Source organism: Cynocephalus volans, chromosome X, assembly GCF_027409185.1.
Source record: "Cynocephalus volans isolate mCynVol1 chromosome X, mCynVol1.pri, whole genome shotgun sequence".
Lineage (NCBI taxonomy): Eukaryota > Metazoa > Chordata > Mammalia > Dermoptera > Cynocephalidae > Cynocephalus > Cynocephalus volans.
The window spans coordinates 49,093,007-49,108,688 of record NC_084478.1 but is presented as its reverse complement, the minus strand read 5'-3'; the positions used below and the strand labels follow the sequence as shown (position 1 = coordinate 49,108,688).

General features: G+C 34.6%; 1 protein-coding gene across 1 annotated transcript in view; it reads right to left on the bottom strand.

The window, feature by feature from the left end:
- The window catches only part of LOC134367978 (cilia- and flagella-associated protein 47-like), a 1,412,159-nt gene that overhangs the window by 126,502 nt on the left and 1,269,975 nt on the right, over nt 1-15,682 (bottom strand). Inside the window, 3 exon segments of the mRNA XM_063084614.1 lie at nt 5,318-5,474; nt 9,447-9,551; nt 13,001-13,112. Coding sequence (XP_062940684.1) covers nt 5,318-5,474; nt 9,447-9,551; nt 13,001-13,112 — 374 coding nt within the window.

The following is a 15,682-nucleotide window of genomic DNA, read 5'->3' as shown; positions in this document are numbered from 1 at the left end:
TAGGACACTATTCTACAGATTCTTAGACCAATACTTCTAATGCATTACAAAACAAAAAATGAGACCTAAACCCAAATTCCCAAAGGCAGAGCAAAACAAAAATAAATTTAAATAAATTAAAAATTAATATCAAGATGGACCAATAAAACCCCTCCATCTAAAATCCATTTAAAAGAAAAAAGAAATAAAACAGCAACAACAAGAAAATCCACTTAACGTGAAGCCTTTTTTGTGTGTAGCTGGCCAGTTTAGGGATCTGAACCCTTGACATTAGTGTTATAACACCACACTCTAAACAACTGAGCTAACTGGCCGGGCGAAAGTGGAAACTTTTTTATTTTTTTTAATTGAATCATAATTGATTACACATATTTTGGGGTTCAATGTTGACATATGTTGATCAAATCAATATTACTAGTATATATATGGTTACAAATTGTATTTATTCGTTATGCCCCTTGTCCAATCTCTCCCTATCCCCCTCTCCCTCCCCATCCCACCACTGATAACCCTAGATTTCTACTCTCTCTCTGAAAGAGTAATGGCTATTCTGTTGATTTGTTGCCTAGATGATCTGTCCAATGCTGAGAGGTGTGTTCAGGTCCCCCAATATTATCATAGAGCAGATGCTTCTTCTGTCACTCTGGAATGGGCTTTGTGGGGAGAAACATCCTCTTCTTTTCTTTATCTCTGCTGGTGACTCTCCTTGTGTCAATGCACTCCAGTGGCTGGCGGACCATCTGCATGGTGGTTGTGATGTCTAGTCACTTTCACAGCAGCTGTGGTTACTGTGGTGGCTGTTGTGTGCCACCCTCACAGAAGTGATATTTTTGGAATGCTCCTTGGTGCTGGCGATGTGCCTGGTTGTGTGTGGGGGGGTCCAAATCGTAACTCTATGCCTCAGGTCCCCAGGTGGGCCCCGAAGCTCTGGCACAGTATGCCAGGTTGTGGGAGTGGGGTCTGGTCCCTGACTCCATCTCTCAGGTCTCCTGGATGGCCCAGAGGCACTGGTGGTGTGCCTGAGCTGGAGCTAATTTTTTGTCCTTTCCTTACTTCTAAAATGGGTGAACTTCCTGTGGGAATCAGTACTTGAGCTGTGCTGGTTGAGCTAAATTGCTGCTTTGCTGCTGTTTCCCTAGGGAAGGTTTTTGTGCAGCTGAGGGTTTAATGGTTGACCTTATAGGTACTTCTAGTTCTCCAGAGACCTGGTGCACCTAGGTTGTATAGAAACTCTGATCTGGGCCTGAGTCTTTTCATCAAACTGCACCCCATGCAATTCTATATTCCTGACCAGTTTCCTCTGAGTGGTCCTGTGCTGATTGGAGGACAGATCAGCTGTCCTTGCTGTGCCCCAGTGTTCTCCCAGTGGGCCTGTCTCCCACACCACCTATGCTCCAAACACTTCCCATGGGATGAGCCTCGCACCAGTTCCCTGCAATGATTCAGCAGCCTCTAAGTGGCTCCTTTTTTTCATTTGCTGTGGCTCCTCACTCCTGTGTGGGTCCACAAGAACTCTACTAGAGGTTTTGCTGCCCGGGGGGCCACCAAGGGCCCCATCTCCCCTGCCACCTCCAAGCAACTCCATTTGAAGGGCACAGCTGTGGCTTTTGCTGGCTCCTGCTCCACGTGCTCAGCAGCTCCAGCCTTAAAGTGGCCATGGCCTGAAACACTCCAAGCAATTTTTCTTTCTCTTATCGTGGCTTCTCCTGCCTTAATGCACTCCATAGGTCTCTCCTCCTCTTCCCCTGAACTCTAGCAGCCCCAGCTTGGCTGATGTTGCTTTTTTATAGTTGTAATTGTTTGATTTGTGGAAGAGAGTGATGCTGGGGACCGTCTTCCGCCATCTTGACCGGAAGCCTAGACAAGCCTTTAGAAACATTTGTTTAGGTAACATACTATAGTTATTTGAAAAAAAAGTAGTCTGGACATGACACATTAAATGTGTTTGGTAAAGAAACATTCTTTCTCAGAGACTTTTGGGAAAATTCTACAAATACATTGTGTGCTTTCCTACTGTCTGTGGTAATGGACTTTTCCATTGCTACTGGTTTAAATTATCAGTGCTTTTCTTCTCAGTTCCAGTCTGCCCCCCACCCCCGCCCCCCAGCCATATCCATTGTCCATATTTCTAGAGTTAACTATTAAATGCAGGTCATAAACCACAGAAAATCTTTTGAACACTCTCACTTCCTGGAAGATAAAGCCTGGAGTCCTCATCATAGTATTTCAGGTTTTTGTAATATCCTGACATATCTCCTCTCTTCTGCTTTTCTCTCTCCCTATATCTTTCTCTCTCTTTTATAGATAGATAGTTAGATGATAGAAGATACATAGATATCTTTCAAAATTCACTATTTTTCCAATGCAGCACTTTTAGTATTTCAAACTCATTACCAAATGTCTGGATTGCCCAGTTCTCTAATGTTCTTTTTCCTGCTAATATCTTGACTATTTCCATTTTTATCACCTCTCCCCAAAATAATGCCCTTTGATATTTAAAGGATCTTTGACACTTTATTTGTACTGTGTATTGTCTAAGTTGTTGGAATTTTAATATTTTATTTGTGGTCTAGTCATTCAACAGACAAGAACCAAAGGCCTACCCTGTCCTATTTGCTATACAAGTGACTAATACACAGACCCTACCCACAAATATCCCAGAAATATTGTGGGCAAGACGAATATTAACTGCAATAATTGTGACAATAATTTAAATCAAGCTGTGTATAAGCTGCCATGGTAACCAGTAGGAGAAGAAATCATTTCAGGCTTGGGGGGGGAGAGAGAGAGAGAGAGAGAGAGAGAGAAATACAAAGAATGCAAGATCCACAATGCTATCAGATCCCTTACACTAGTAACTAACCTCTTGGTGATCTATTATGTCTTGCTATCAACTTCCCCAAGGGGTTTCTGTGAATTCTGTAGCATCTTCAGTAATATTTACATCTTCTTTTGAAAGACAGAGATTGCATAGTCCTATCATGAAATAATATTGAAATTTACAAATATTTAAATGAGAAGGTATTAATTTAGTACCATTTATGATAAGTATATCTGCTATATATGTTAAATAAATTTATTCTCCTCATCAGTAATCTGTCCCTGTAGACCTTCAACAATTCAGGTCAAATTGGGAGGCTTAGTCACCAAGGAATATGAGCACAAGAAGATAAGTAGGTGACACCTCCAAAATAAGAGTCCGCAAATGGGAGAAGGAGAAGGATATGACAGACTGGGAGATCTCATCACTGAGAAAAGAGAACAATGATCCTTTTCACGTAGGAGAGGGAGACAGAGAAAGGGATCTAGGATATCAGAGGTCAGTGATTTTCTTCACCTCCAATCTCCTCAGATTGAAAAAAGGAGAGAAACTGAGAGCCTGAACATTTACCCAAGAAAGAGTGAGTTTACTTATTAAGATTGTTTGAATTGCAAAATGACTGGTAAGTGTTTAATTGTCAAGCTTACTATGTTTCCCTACTACATAGCAGAAAGAATTTTAGACCAATTTTAGAAAATTAAGTAGCCACAAATTATTTCACAACTTATTTTTAATGTTAAAATCTTGATCCAAGTACATTTTTATAATACTCGCATAGTTATGAAGTAATTTGGCTGCACTTGCCCTGAAAATTTCATTCTCTGGAAGTATCTGTTGATCTGCTTTGTATACTCCCATACCAGGAATTCTGAGCAGTGCAATTCATACAAACTTCACAAATGTATTTTTTTTTTTTTGGTGCCTGTCTAAATTTATGTTTTTCAATCCCAATCAAACTCAATACCTTTTATATTTGAATTTTGTCAGCTCCATTCTCCTTTCCCTCTTAACAATTATTCCAAACCACTATTCCATTCTTCAAATTCCCTATTATGTCTCCTTTCCTCAGCAGGTGAAAATGTAAACATGACTGCTCTCAATTCCAAAGCCCTTCTACTACCTGCCAATTAATCTGTATTCACATTTGTTTTATCTTACCCCCATCTGCTCAAAGGAAGAAATGTCTCTCCTGTTCATGGTTCTTCCTTCTAACTTGACTCTGATCCCAGTCTTCCCACAGCCTTAGCCCACTAATTAAACCTTACCCCCCTTATGCCTTTAACTCCTGCTCAACCCCGCCTTCTCCCTTCTGCTTTTACATATGCCCAATTCTCTTCCATATTGAATTGCTGACTTCCTTGAGCCTGCAATCAATTTTTACTAAATACTGCATGTCTCTCCTCAGCACAGCCAAAAGTTTTATGAGGAAATTTTACATGAGGTGACACTACTTTCTTAATTTTTGAAGTTATTTCATACCAAGAGCAAGAAGAAATAATCAGGAGAGACCACAACTCCAACAGGTGAATGATAAAATATTCAGCTTCAGCATTAATCAAAAAATAGTAAATTTGCAATGAGATTAATATACAATTTCCCCTCAATCAAACTGATGGAGAATAAGGAGAATGTTACTACTCAGTGTTTTACAAGGTTCAAATTAGGTAATGTCTACAATATAATCCTGATGGCAGCATGAATTGCAACAGTACGAAGGTACTTCAAAAAGTTCCTGGAAAAATAGCATTAACATCTAATACAACCTTTCCATGAGTTTTTTAAACTACCCTCATATAACCATTCTGATTGGTTATTTGTATCAAAAGCCTTAACATATGTATAACTTTAACCCAACAATTGTGCTAGCAATAGTTTTAGTCGAAGTAGCGATAACAGTTGTAAAGATAGATTAGAAATGTCTAACATTAGATTTAAAATGCATTTCATAAAACTCATGAGTTAGTTTTTTCTCTGACTCACATTACTTGGACATTTAATATAAAATGAACAAATACTTCACACAGTCTGATTTAAAAACATACATCTTCAATATGACAAGAAAAAAGAAGAACAAGGTGGGTTGGAACCAAAATTTAATCCAAATATACAGTTTATTAAGAAAAGTAGGGAAGGAAACAAAATCATAGCACTAGAATTTTTATAAATTTATGAGGAATAAGCATTGGCATATTCCAATAACATCATAATAATCTTACAAATTTACTAATTTACATATTTGGATTTATGGATAAAATGGAAGAACTTGACTTGGTACATAGATACCTAATTCTAATTCTGGTTCCACCATTCAAAGCTGTGATTTACGCCGAGATGCTTCATCTCTCAAAACTTATGTCTTCTCTTTCAAAAAATGATGCTGTTGAGCTAATGTATCTCTATAGTGTCCATTGGCTCTAAATTGTTTTGATTCTATGATAAAATAAGTTTGATTAATATCTACAAAATAATATGTAAAATATAAGGAAAACAACTTACTTGTTAGTATGACATCAATAAGAACATCTTCCTTGTTGGGATTCTTGAAAGGTATAGTGATAGATGACTGATAACCGAGGTATTTGGTTACTTTTTCTGTATCTATAGGCTGGGGAAACAGTCCTACTCCAGAGAGGTAGAATTTCCATTCTTTAAACTGTTTGAAGATAAACATTCATAACATATCTGTCCTAACTGCATGCATTTTATTTGCAACACTTAATAAATGTAATATACATAAAAATTTTGAAAGATAAAATTTTTGTTATTATTTTACAAGCATTGTTCTATTTTTCCTTTTTTTGCCAAATTCCTTTTGATTTTATTGAAAAATCATCCTATGTTTTTACACTGAAAAAGAAAAGGACAAAAGGCCAACATTCAAATATCAATCATGCTTCAATGGATATAAAGTTATTTATAGCACCATAAAACAGAAATTTTAGTTTAAAAACCTTGCACTTCTGTTCAAGCTTTTTTTAAAAAAAATAAATTTGTCTAACAAACTGGGTATTAAACACAGCATGAAGTTTCTAAAATTTTTGGATGAATTTCAAATAAAATTCAGATCGCTACCACCAACAGGCAAAGTAGGTGAGACACGGATTGAAGTCCCACTAAAAGGAAGTGTGTACAACTGCATGCCATATTCTTTAACACCGTCAACCAGTACAGTGCATTTTCTGTTATCACATGATATGAACGAAAGGCTCAAAAATTATTTGAAGGAGATTGAATGTGGCTTTTGTTTTACCTGGATTTCATAAGTCTGTAAAATTATATTTGAAAATGTTCTCTTTGTGTTCATTTAGAATGAAAGTCCTTTGAGAGTACAGCAGTCAGTGACTTACTTTTAGGTGTTTTATACTTCTTCAAGCATTTTGCTTTATTCACCTTGAAGATGAATAAAGATGTCATTGAGAAAAGCCAACAAACAATGTCCTGGTTTATAATTTCTCAAACTACATAGACGTTTCCAAGCTTAAATTACAGTAAAAGAAACTTGTTTTAAGATGATTTCAAATTAAAATAGGTGGTGACAGGATGTCCATAAAATAAGGTCTCTTAGGAGGGAGGATTAAAGGCAAATTTTATCCACATATTAACTTCGAATGAGTATACTACTATTAGTCACAGATTATATTAGCATAATGTAAGTTCACTTTATTTTCAATTTATGATGTCCTGATTTTATTTCACAGAATTGACTGATGGAAATAAAAATCAATTAAATAAACAACTGATTGAAATAAATTATTTACCTTTTGGCTATTTTATAAAAATCAATCCTAAATAACAGAAATCAGGTTACTTTAAACCATTGAAAATAAACCAAAGTACAAAAAGAAGGTCGTTTTTTCATGTTTCCTCAAGTGGCCTTGAATATTGGAGTTTCTATGTTAAACCACATCCCATCACTATTGAACAGTGATATCCGACATTTATCATAAATTATCCACTTGGGTTCAGAGAGGAAAATTAAAAAGTAACCCAGTGAGCATGTGCATAAAAAAATAAGTAACATTTTCAGTCCCTATTTATCTCAAACTTCTTCTAAAGAAGAGACAGTAAAACTTTTAAAGATCCAATTATGATGTTTTTGGAAGACAAAACAAGTGGAGCTAAAAGGTCGTAAATCTGGCTTGTATACTGAGCAGTGCTCCAAGGAATTAAAGCTTGCTGAGAATCAACAGAACTTTCCATAGACACATGCTGCAAGGATCATAGACTCATGTTGGGTTATAAAAACATTTTTATAATTTATTCCTTCATTTTTGCTATTCTGACCTTTAGACAAAAGGAGTCACACGATAAAATATGAATGAAATCATCAAGGGCAACTATTTCAAAATGAAAATGAAACCCCTGAAAACTAAGAAAGATATTCTCAGAACATAATGTTTGAGACCAAAAAGAAGTTCTATTTACCACATTTGCTGCTTACTAATGTTCCTCTTATTTTGTTATGTAATAACAGGATCTCATTTAGAGACTGTGGCAGCATAACATGAGTTCATGATATCTGCAGTTGTAATGTCCTAACCAAATTCATATCGTGATTCAAAGTCACACAAACAACTTTAGCCTATAGTTAGATTTTTACAATGCACAGCTCTTCATATGGATCCAAACCAGAAACAAATGAAAAAGAGAATAAACCACAGCTGTTTCCCTCAGTTCAGCAAAGAGGTGTAATCAGATGTAGTTAAAGTTTATCCTATAAGCACTGCCATTAGTTGATTTTAGATTAATCAGCTACTCAGTTGTGTGGCAGTTCAGATAGATTTAACCGGTTAAATCAAGAGAGGAACAAAAATCTATCTGGGTTTTTTCCTAACTGTAAAAGTTATTCTAAACTCCTGGACTTTGAAAATATACTCTGAAGCTTTATTTTAAAAAAAAAAATTCTTTAGATGCCTGCTCAAACATAGTATACAATGTATTTTCAAAAGTTCATTCAATTAATACTTTATGATGATCTGTTTTTGCTTGCAAAGAATGTCAACTGGATGATTTAAATAAAAGCAGAAGAAATAAAGGCAAGAAAAATCACAAATGTTAGAGCAATACGTTGAAAAGGCTGAAGTGGTCTGGACCCGGTAGCTGAAAAGGTGAATTATTGATTCAGGTCTAACCACAGATGACTTGCTACAACTTGGAAAGAGATACTCAGAGTAACTGAAACCAAGCACCAGTGTTCACTTGATTCATGAAAGGTTTGAGTTCATTATTTACTTATATGAGTTCTCTTATGTTCGATAAAGAATTTAGTATACAACTTCTAGGCTAGGATTTTCTGAAACTATTAAGATTAAGAACTGATGATTGCCCTGCTGGCTAGAAAGACTATCTTTGAAGAAATAGACTTTCAATGCAAGCAACTAAATTGTCCCCAGTAATTAAGAAAAAGGGGTTCTAACCCTGTTATGAAGCAATCACTTAAAAGATCAGCCTTATTTAAATTAGTTGTGTAAAAAGAAATAATCTCCACTATACTTGCCCTTCTGTACGAGAAGGATTACTCTTTGTTTCCTTTAATATTTTCAAGAATCAAGCACACTTCCATAGCATGTGTTTCAGGTCATACATGAGGGTCCTTCAAAAAGTTCGTGAAAGAACAGAACTTAAAGGTAATATGAATCTTCCCGTGAATTTTTGAAGTACCCTCGTAGAAGTCAATTATTATTCAGGAAATTTAACAGCCTCAAAACAATTTTTCCAAAAGTAAATACAATTTTTTTTGTAAAAGAGAACGCTTCAGTCACCCACAGGACCTGCACTGACATGTGAACGCCTGTATTATATTTGATTCCACTGCTCCTCAGATGTCAGGATTTTGTGAGCTTCTTGGTGTCTCCTGGGATATAAAGTACATTCCTCCATTTACGTTCCTCCCCATCAACGTTTGAAGAAATAAAAATAATAATGAATTTTAAAAGTTACATAAAATTTTCATTGGCAGTAAGAGTGTTACAATCACTTGGCAAACAGTACATAGCTGTAAAAAGTAGCCATGAAGATGAGATGAAGCCAGATGTCCTGGGTTCAGTTCTCAGCTCAGCCTTTTACTAATTGCCTGATCTTAATTTCTGTGTCTCAGATTTCTGTTCTGTAAAATATGGTTGATAACAATACATCCTTTATAGAATTATGGTGAAAATGATTTGAGATAATTTTTAGAATGACAAGTAGCACATTTAGAAATGCTCAAAAATGACTAAGTATTGTTTTTAAGAATTATTATTTAGAAACACTGTACAGATAAAGTGGAGTGCAAAAAATAACATAATATTTACAAGATTGGATTCTACATTTTTATACTTAAGTTCATGGAAAGTTGAGTAGTAAAACCCATGTCAGAAAATTTGACATTTTCATTAAAATATCTATGTTTTGAATTTGGGTATATATTCTCTTTCATTCATTTGATCTATGGATTTAAAAATACCTTCTTTAGATGCCTGCACATATGTAATATATACCGTATTTTCAAAAGCTGACTAATCTGATGACTTACAATGTATTTGTTTTACTTGCAAAAGATGTCAACTGGATGAATTAGTTTTATTTATGTATTAATTCTGAAATTTAGCTAAATTGACCTAGCCCAAGAATAATCTTATCATACCTGAGCACAGTGGAAGTTGATAGAAGCTTTATGACCAGCTCTTCGAAGTGCAGAAGGATAAAAGTGAACAGATGTCTCTTTGGTGTTGTGAGGAGGTATGATCAGCTGTGTAAATTTAGGAAAAAGCAACAGAGAAAAAAATCAATATTTAAAAAAAGACGTATGTATTTCTTAACTGACAGGTACTGGTGATACGTATACATGGGTTAAAGAATTATATTTCAGTGCACACATGCAATGTGTAATTATCAAATCAGGGTATTTATCAAATCAGGCTAAAATTTATCATTTCTTTGTGATGAGAGTATTTGAGCCCCTCTTTTCTAGTCATTTGAGAACAATGAATACAATCAATTATTTTTAATTATAGATGCCTACCTATAGTCCACTAGAACTTATTTTTCTTATCTAGCTGTAGTTTTGTATTCAAAATCAACATTTTTGTTTGAGTCAACATCTTTGTGTGCTAGGTATATGCAGGGCTGATGTTTGGTGATTAATGTGTTGCCTTACTTGAGTCTGTAGAGTATTAATTTTAGTTACTTCTTTAGAGACTGTGAAGGAAGCCAGTGATTCCATCACAATGTAATGAGGGCTTGATTATATTATGTCATCAAAATGCTACACTGGGACTAATATAGTATGTAATACCAATACTTATAGAACGATAGAATGAATGACACATGTCTGAAAATTAAGGCAGTATTTTTCACTAGTTAATTTTGCCAGATAATCTTCAAAAAAACACAACTTCGATTTAGCAGTATCATTAAATCCTTGTAGAATATAGCACTTGGTGCTTAATAAACTCTGATAATGACCATTAAATGCAAATGAAAACTTAGTATTATATTCCAGCAGTCACCTTCTTACTATATATGCATGGTTTATCTACTGCAAATATTTTGATCTCAGGTTGGCTCTCTTTTTGATACTTCAAATATTTTGAGGTTATCAGTTAATATACACTTAGGGATTGTAAATTAACTTCAACATCAGCCTTACCCCCCAAAAATAAGAAAAATTGCATTTCATATAGTCTTTCAACTTAGCAAATATGAAAAAAATAGTTTATTCTTTCTATGGATAATGATACTGATATTTATATCTTTCCACCTATCTATAGAGAGAGAAGAAAGAAAACCATATATTGAATTGGAAAGATTATAAAATATTACATTAATTTGTTTTTTAATTCTAGTTCTTCCATTTACTAACCACGCTATATAAATATTTTAGCCTCTCGCTTCAAATTCCTCTTCTATAAGCATAAATTGAGGTAGTGTATCAAGCAGTAATTCAGTTAAAAATCTCTTATTTCCACCTAAAACTCACTGACATTCACTGAAGAATGTTATCCCCACAGTTTTAAGGAAATAAAGATAAACACCACTGGTAGGCATTTAACTGCAGCAAACCTACTAGTTTAGTGTAATGGAATATAGCTAATATGTTAAAAGTAGGACCATTTTGAAACTTAAAAACATTTCATTTCAAGTAAATGTCATCGTGAGAAACAATTCCAATGTGTGAGTTTGCACTGGATCCTAGTTTAGGAGGGAAAGTTAATCTTGTGACAGTTGAGTAAACTTGAATTCAGATGGATACTAGATGATCTTAAGAAGGGACACAAAAAGTACTCATGATTTGTAATGATGGACATGATAATAATATTGTTTTGATCACCACATACTGTACACAAATACTGATAGCCAACTCTGTACCCCATAAATACATATAAATAAATTTTTTAAAAAAAGAACCCAAAAAGATATGTAATTTGAACTAATTAGGTTGAAATATCATGAAGCCTGCAACTTACTTCCAATTGAACAGTAAGAAATATGAGAGGGAAGTAGGAGACAGAGAAACATGTGGAAATCATTAATAATATATGAACTAAGGTGGAAGGTATAAGGTTGTTCACTGCAGTATTCCTGCAACTTTTGTATCTGTTTGACATTTTTCATAACATATATTTGGAGGGAAGCAAGTATTTTATATCATTATTTGGCTTCATAATAAATATATGCTTATTTATTGAAGTATTTATGAGTTAAAAACAATATTTAAAAATCCTTATGTGAACACAAATATTATGCAATGAAAGCCAAGAGTAAAGTTTCACATTCATGTACATGTATATATACATATATAATTATATAAATACATATATTGCTTATATACTTGTTATTATATATTATTTTATTAATAGTATGTATCATTTGTCAATTTATTATCATTATCATTATGTGTGCTCCTATATGTTTTATAACATATAATGCTATTTTTTTGATACATAGCTTTTTGAATTGATTGCATACTCGGTGCTAATTAGAGTTAGTTGCATACTTGGTGCTCAATAGTGTTTGAAAAATAAATAAAAGAACGAATGGACTAGAAAATCATGGTTGGAACTGTTAGAACAGAGTCTGTATTCTTAAATATGCAATGTAAGTTGACATCTGCAATATATTGCATTTTTTTTCCCTTGGACCACAGAATAGAGTTTCTCTAAAAATAGAGATATAAAAGATATAAAACACCATTTTCTAATGAGGAATTTTAGTTACACGTAAACTATATTCTGAGCATCGTGTTCTGTATAAATTATGAGAAATATGATGGTAAGTGATACAAGCATGTGTGTAGTACATTTCAATAAAGTTTTCTGAGATTAAAATGTATACACCAAATTTAGCAATATAATAATTAGTGATGTCTAATTTGGCATATTATGTCAACTAAGAACTAATCTCATATTATGATATTAGTTGGCAACTAGTGGTTGACAAGAGAAAGATGTTAAGATAGAAATAAAGAAATCAAAGTAAAGATTTATTAATTATTAAATGGTAAATAGTAAAAGCCTTTATTTAAAGACCATGTCTACTAGCAGGGCTTCATGATTTACCATGAGATTTCCTGATGAAAATAATCTATTGTAATTACCATTTTGAAGTTTATCTGAATGTATGTGGTTTGGCATTCACTGTAAATAACTGATGTTCTATGCTTTGGAAACATAGATAGTGATTCTATAACTTATTATCTTATTTTGTAACTTGGGGGAAGAAGAAAAGTGATTTGGACCCATTGACTGGCTCTAGTCTCTGCCAGGACCTAGGAATGAGAAAATGTGACAGAGGAAAGAACAGAGATGGGCAGAACTTTCTGCACTGCTTGGAACTGTGTGTAGGGAGTGGGGGGTGGGTGGAAACTCAGGAAGGACTAGAAAAGAACTGGTCTCTTGGAACCCTGGAAAAGTATAATAACTTGAGTTAAAATTGTATTACTGGGAAACTACTACTGATTAATAAAATGATCAAAGTAAAACAGAAGCAGGTCATCTAGAATTCAGTGATAATGAGCATGACTGTAGCATACCTAATCTCAAAAACTTAAATTAACATGATATTGTTTTATCAGTTTATTAAATTCAGGGGGAATTTAAAAATGTATTAATAATTCAAATAATACTTCACCAGTATCCCAAAATCAGAATTAGAAAATGCTCTAGTAGCAGTAGGTTCATAGCTTTTGAATGTACTTACTGATGACCCTCTGTTAACATCCTGGGCAAAATTTTCAGAATTACTGTTTGTTGCTTGCAATTCTAAAGTTTCGTGTATAGGATTAACTAAGGGAATGATCTGAGTGGCATATCTGGAGAGAAAAACAAAGCTAGTGAAGTTGCTGGTATTCATAAATTAGTTCAATGATAATTTCATAAACTTGTTGATGACTATGAATTGAATTGTGTCCCTAAAATATATGTGGAAGTTCTAACTCCAAGTATCTCAGAATTTGATGTCATTGGAATTAGGGTTGCTTCATATGTAAGTAGTTAATGTGAGGTCATACTGGTGTAGGGTGGGCCATTTATTCATTATGACTGGTGTCCTTATAAGAAGACCCTGTGAAAACACACAAGAAGGTGGCCATAGCACAAAGGAAGTAGAGATTCAAGTGATATATCCACAAGCCAAGGAAATCCAAGGATTGCTGGAAAGCGCTGGAAGATAAAAGAGGCAAAGAAGAATTCTCTTTTGCAGGTTTCAGAAGGAGCATGGTCCTGCTGGCACCTTGATTTTGAACTTAGCCTCCAAAACTTTGAGACAATAAATTTATGTTGTCCTTAAGCTAACCAATTTATGGTGCTCATTATGGGAGCCCTAGAAAATTAATAACATGACTTTTATGAGTTTCAAAATAGGAATAATCATTTACAAACTAATGACATTTTGCTAAATTAAATAATCCTTGATTCCATTTTTATTTTTGAGACCATATGTTATTCCATACTGGGTATTGGAATATATTCCTGTTTTAGAGCAATGTTTATCCATTGTTTTATACCTGCTAAATCCAGCCAAAAAGTCAACATATTCTAGAAGTAATAACAGAGTAATAAATTCACAAAATTTCCATTCACAACATTAATAAGATCCTAACTGCTGATGATGAGTAAACAGCAAAAAAGAAAAAAAAAGTGGCTGGTATTTATACTCAAAGCAAAGAAAACAAGAGGGTTCATAATTATCAACCAACCATCACATTTAATGGCTTTTGATGTACAGAATCCAAATTGCCATCTTGTCCCACTCCTTGGACCTGGAGGGGAGCACCAGACCACGTGCTCTGGCCTGCACTGAGGTGAGCCCAGCAGAACTGCACAGCTAGAAGAGGCCCCTCTACACTCCTTGGGCCTGGAATGGAGCATCAGCCCACAGGGTCTGAACTGCTGAGGTGAACCCAGCAGAACTGCAAGGTGCTAGGGGCTCACACTATGACCAAAGATTCTGCAACAAGACCCAAGGTGGTTTAAAATAACCACCATCACAAGTGCTCTCAAGCAAAGACAATTTACCACCACAGTAGCAACCAGGGCCACTCCACAGCAAACCTCAGAGTAATAGAAGAAGCAAACCCTTTACCAAAAGACCAAACATGAACAACAACAAAAAATACTAGAAGGTACAAACCAACAAGAAGAAATGACACCACCAAAATAATACAGTAATGCACCAAAGTCAGACTCCATGAAACAGAGAATCCTTGAAACGTCTGAAAAAGAATTTCATGCAATGATCATAAGAAAACTTGAAGAAATAAAGGAAGACTCAATTAGAGAACACAATGAAACAAGAAAAAATATCCAGAATATGAAGGAGGAAATCTACAAAGAGATTAATGTCTTAAAAAAGAGTGTAGCAGAACTTCTAGAAATGAAAGATTCAGTCAATGAAATTAAAAAAAAACAAAAACAAAAAAACCTGAGAATTTGAGCAGCAGGGTAGAGCTAGCAGAAGGAAGAATTTCAGAGCCTGAAAATGGTCTTTTGGAAATAACTTGGGCAAACAAAAAAAAAAAAAAAGGAAAAAAGAATTAAAAATAATGATAAAAATCTAAGAAAGATAGCAGACAATCTCAAGCCCTCTAACATCTGAATTGTGGGTATTCCTGAAGAGGAGGAGAAAGTAAAAGGTATTGAAAACCCACAGAAGGAAATAGTAACAGAAAACTTCCCAGGTGTAGGGTGAGATACAGATCTTCAGGTCCAGGAAGCTCAAAGGTCTCCAAACAGACTCAATCCAAAAAGATCTTCCCAAAGACACATTATAGTTAAATTTGCAAAGCTCAAAGACAAAGAGAGAATTCTATAAGCAGCAAGAGAAAAGCATCAGGTCACTTATAGGGGAGCCCCTGTCAAACTAACAGCAGACTTCTCAACCAAAACCCTACAGGCCAGAAGAAAGTGTAATGATATATTCAAAATGCTAGAAGAAAACAATTGCCAGCCAAGAATTCTTTACCCAGTAAGGCTCTCCTTCAGTAATGAGGGAAAAATCGTGGATTTCCCAGATAAACAAAAGTTGTGGGATTTCACCACCACATGACCAGCACTGCAAGAAATTCTCAAGGGAGTCATTCATCTGGAATCTAAATAATGGTGACCACCATCACGAATACACAAGAAAGAGCAAAACCCACTGTTAAAACAAAAATGCCAACAAGAAAGAGAAAGAAGCTAAATCATCCCACCGTAAATTCCCAACTAACATTGAAGAAGAGAAATAAAAGGGAAAATAATGATCAAAAGATATTTAAGCCATCTAAACAAGAAGCAATTAAATGACAGGAATTAAGCAACACTTGTCAATAACTACCTTAAATGTGAATAGACTAAACTCCCCATTCAAAAGACACAGACTGACTGCTTGGATTAAAAAGCT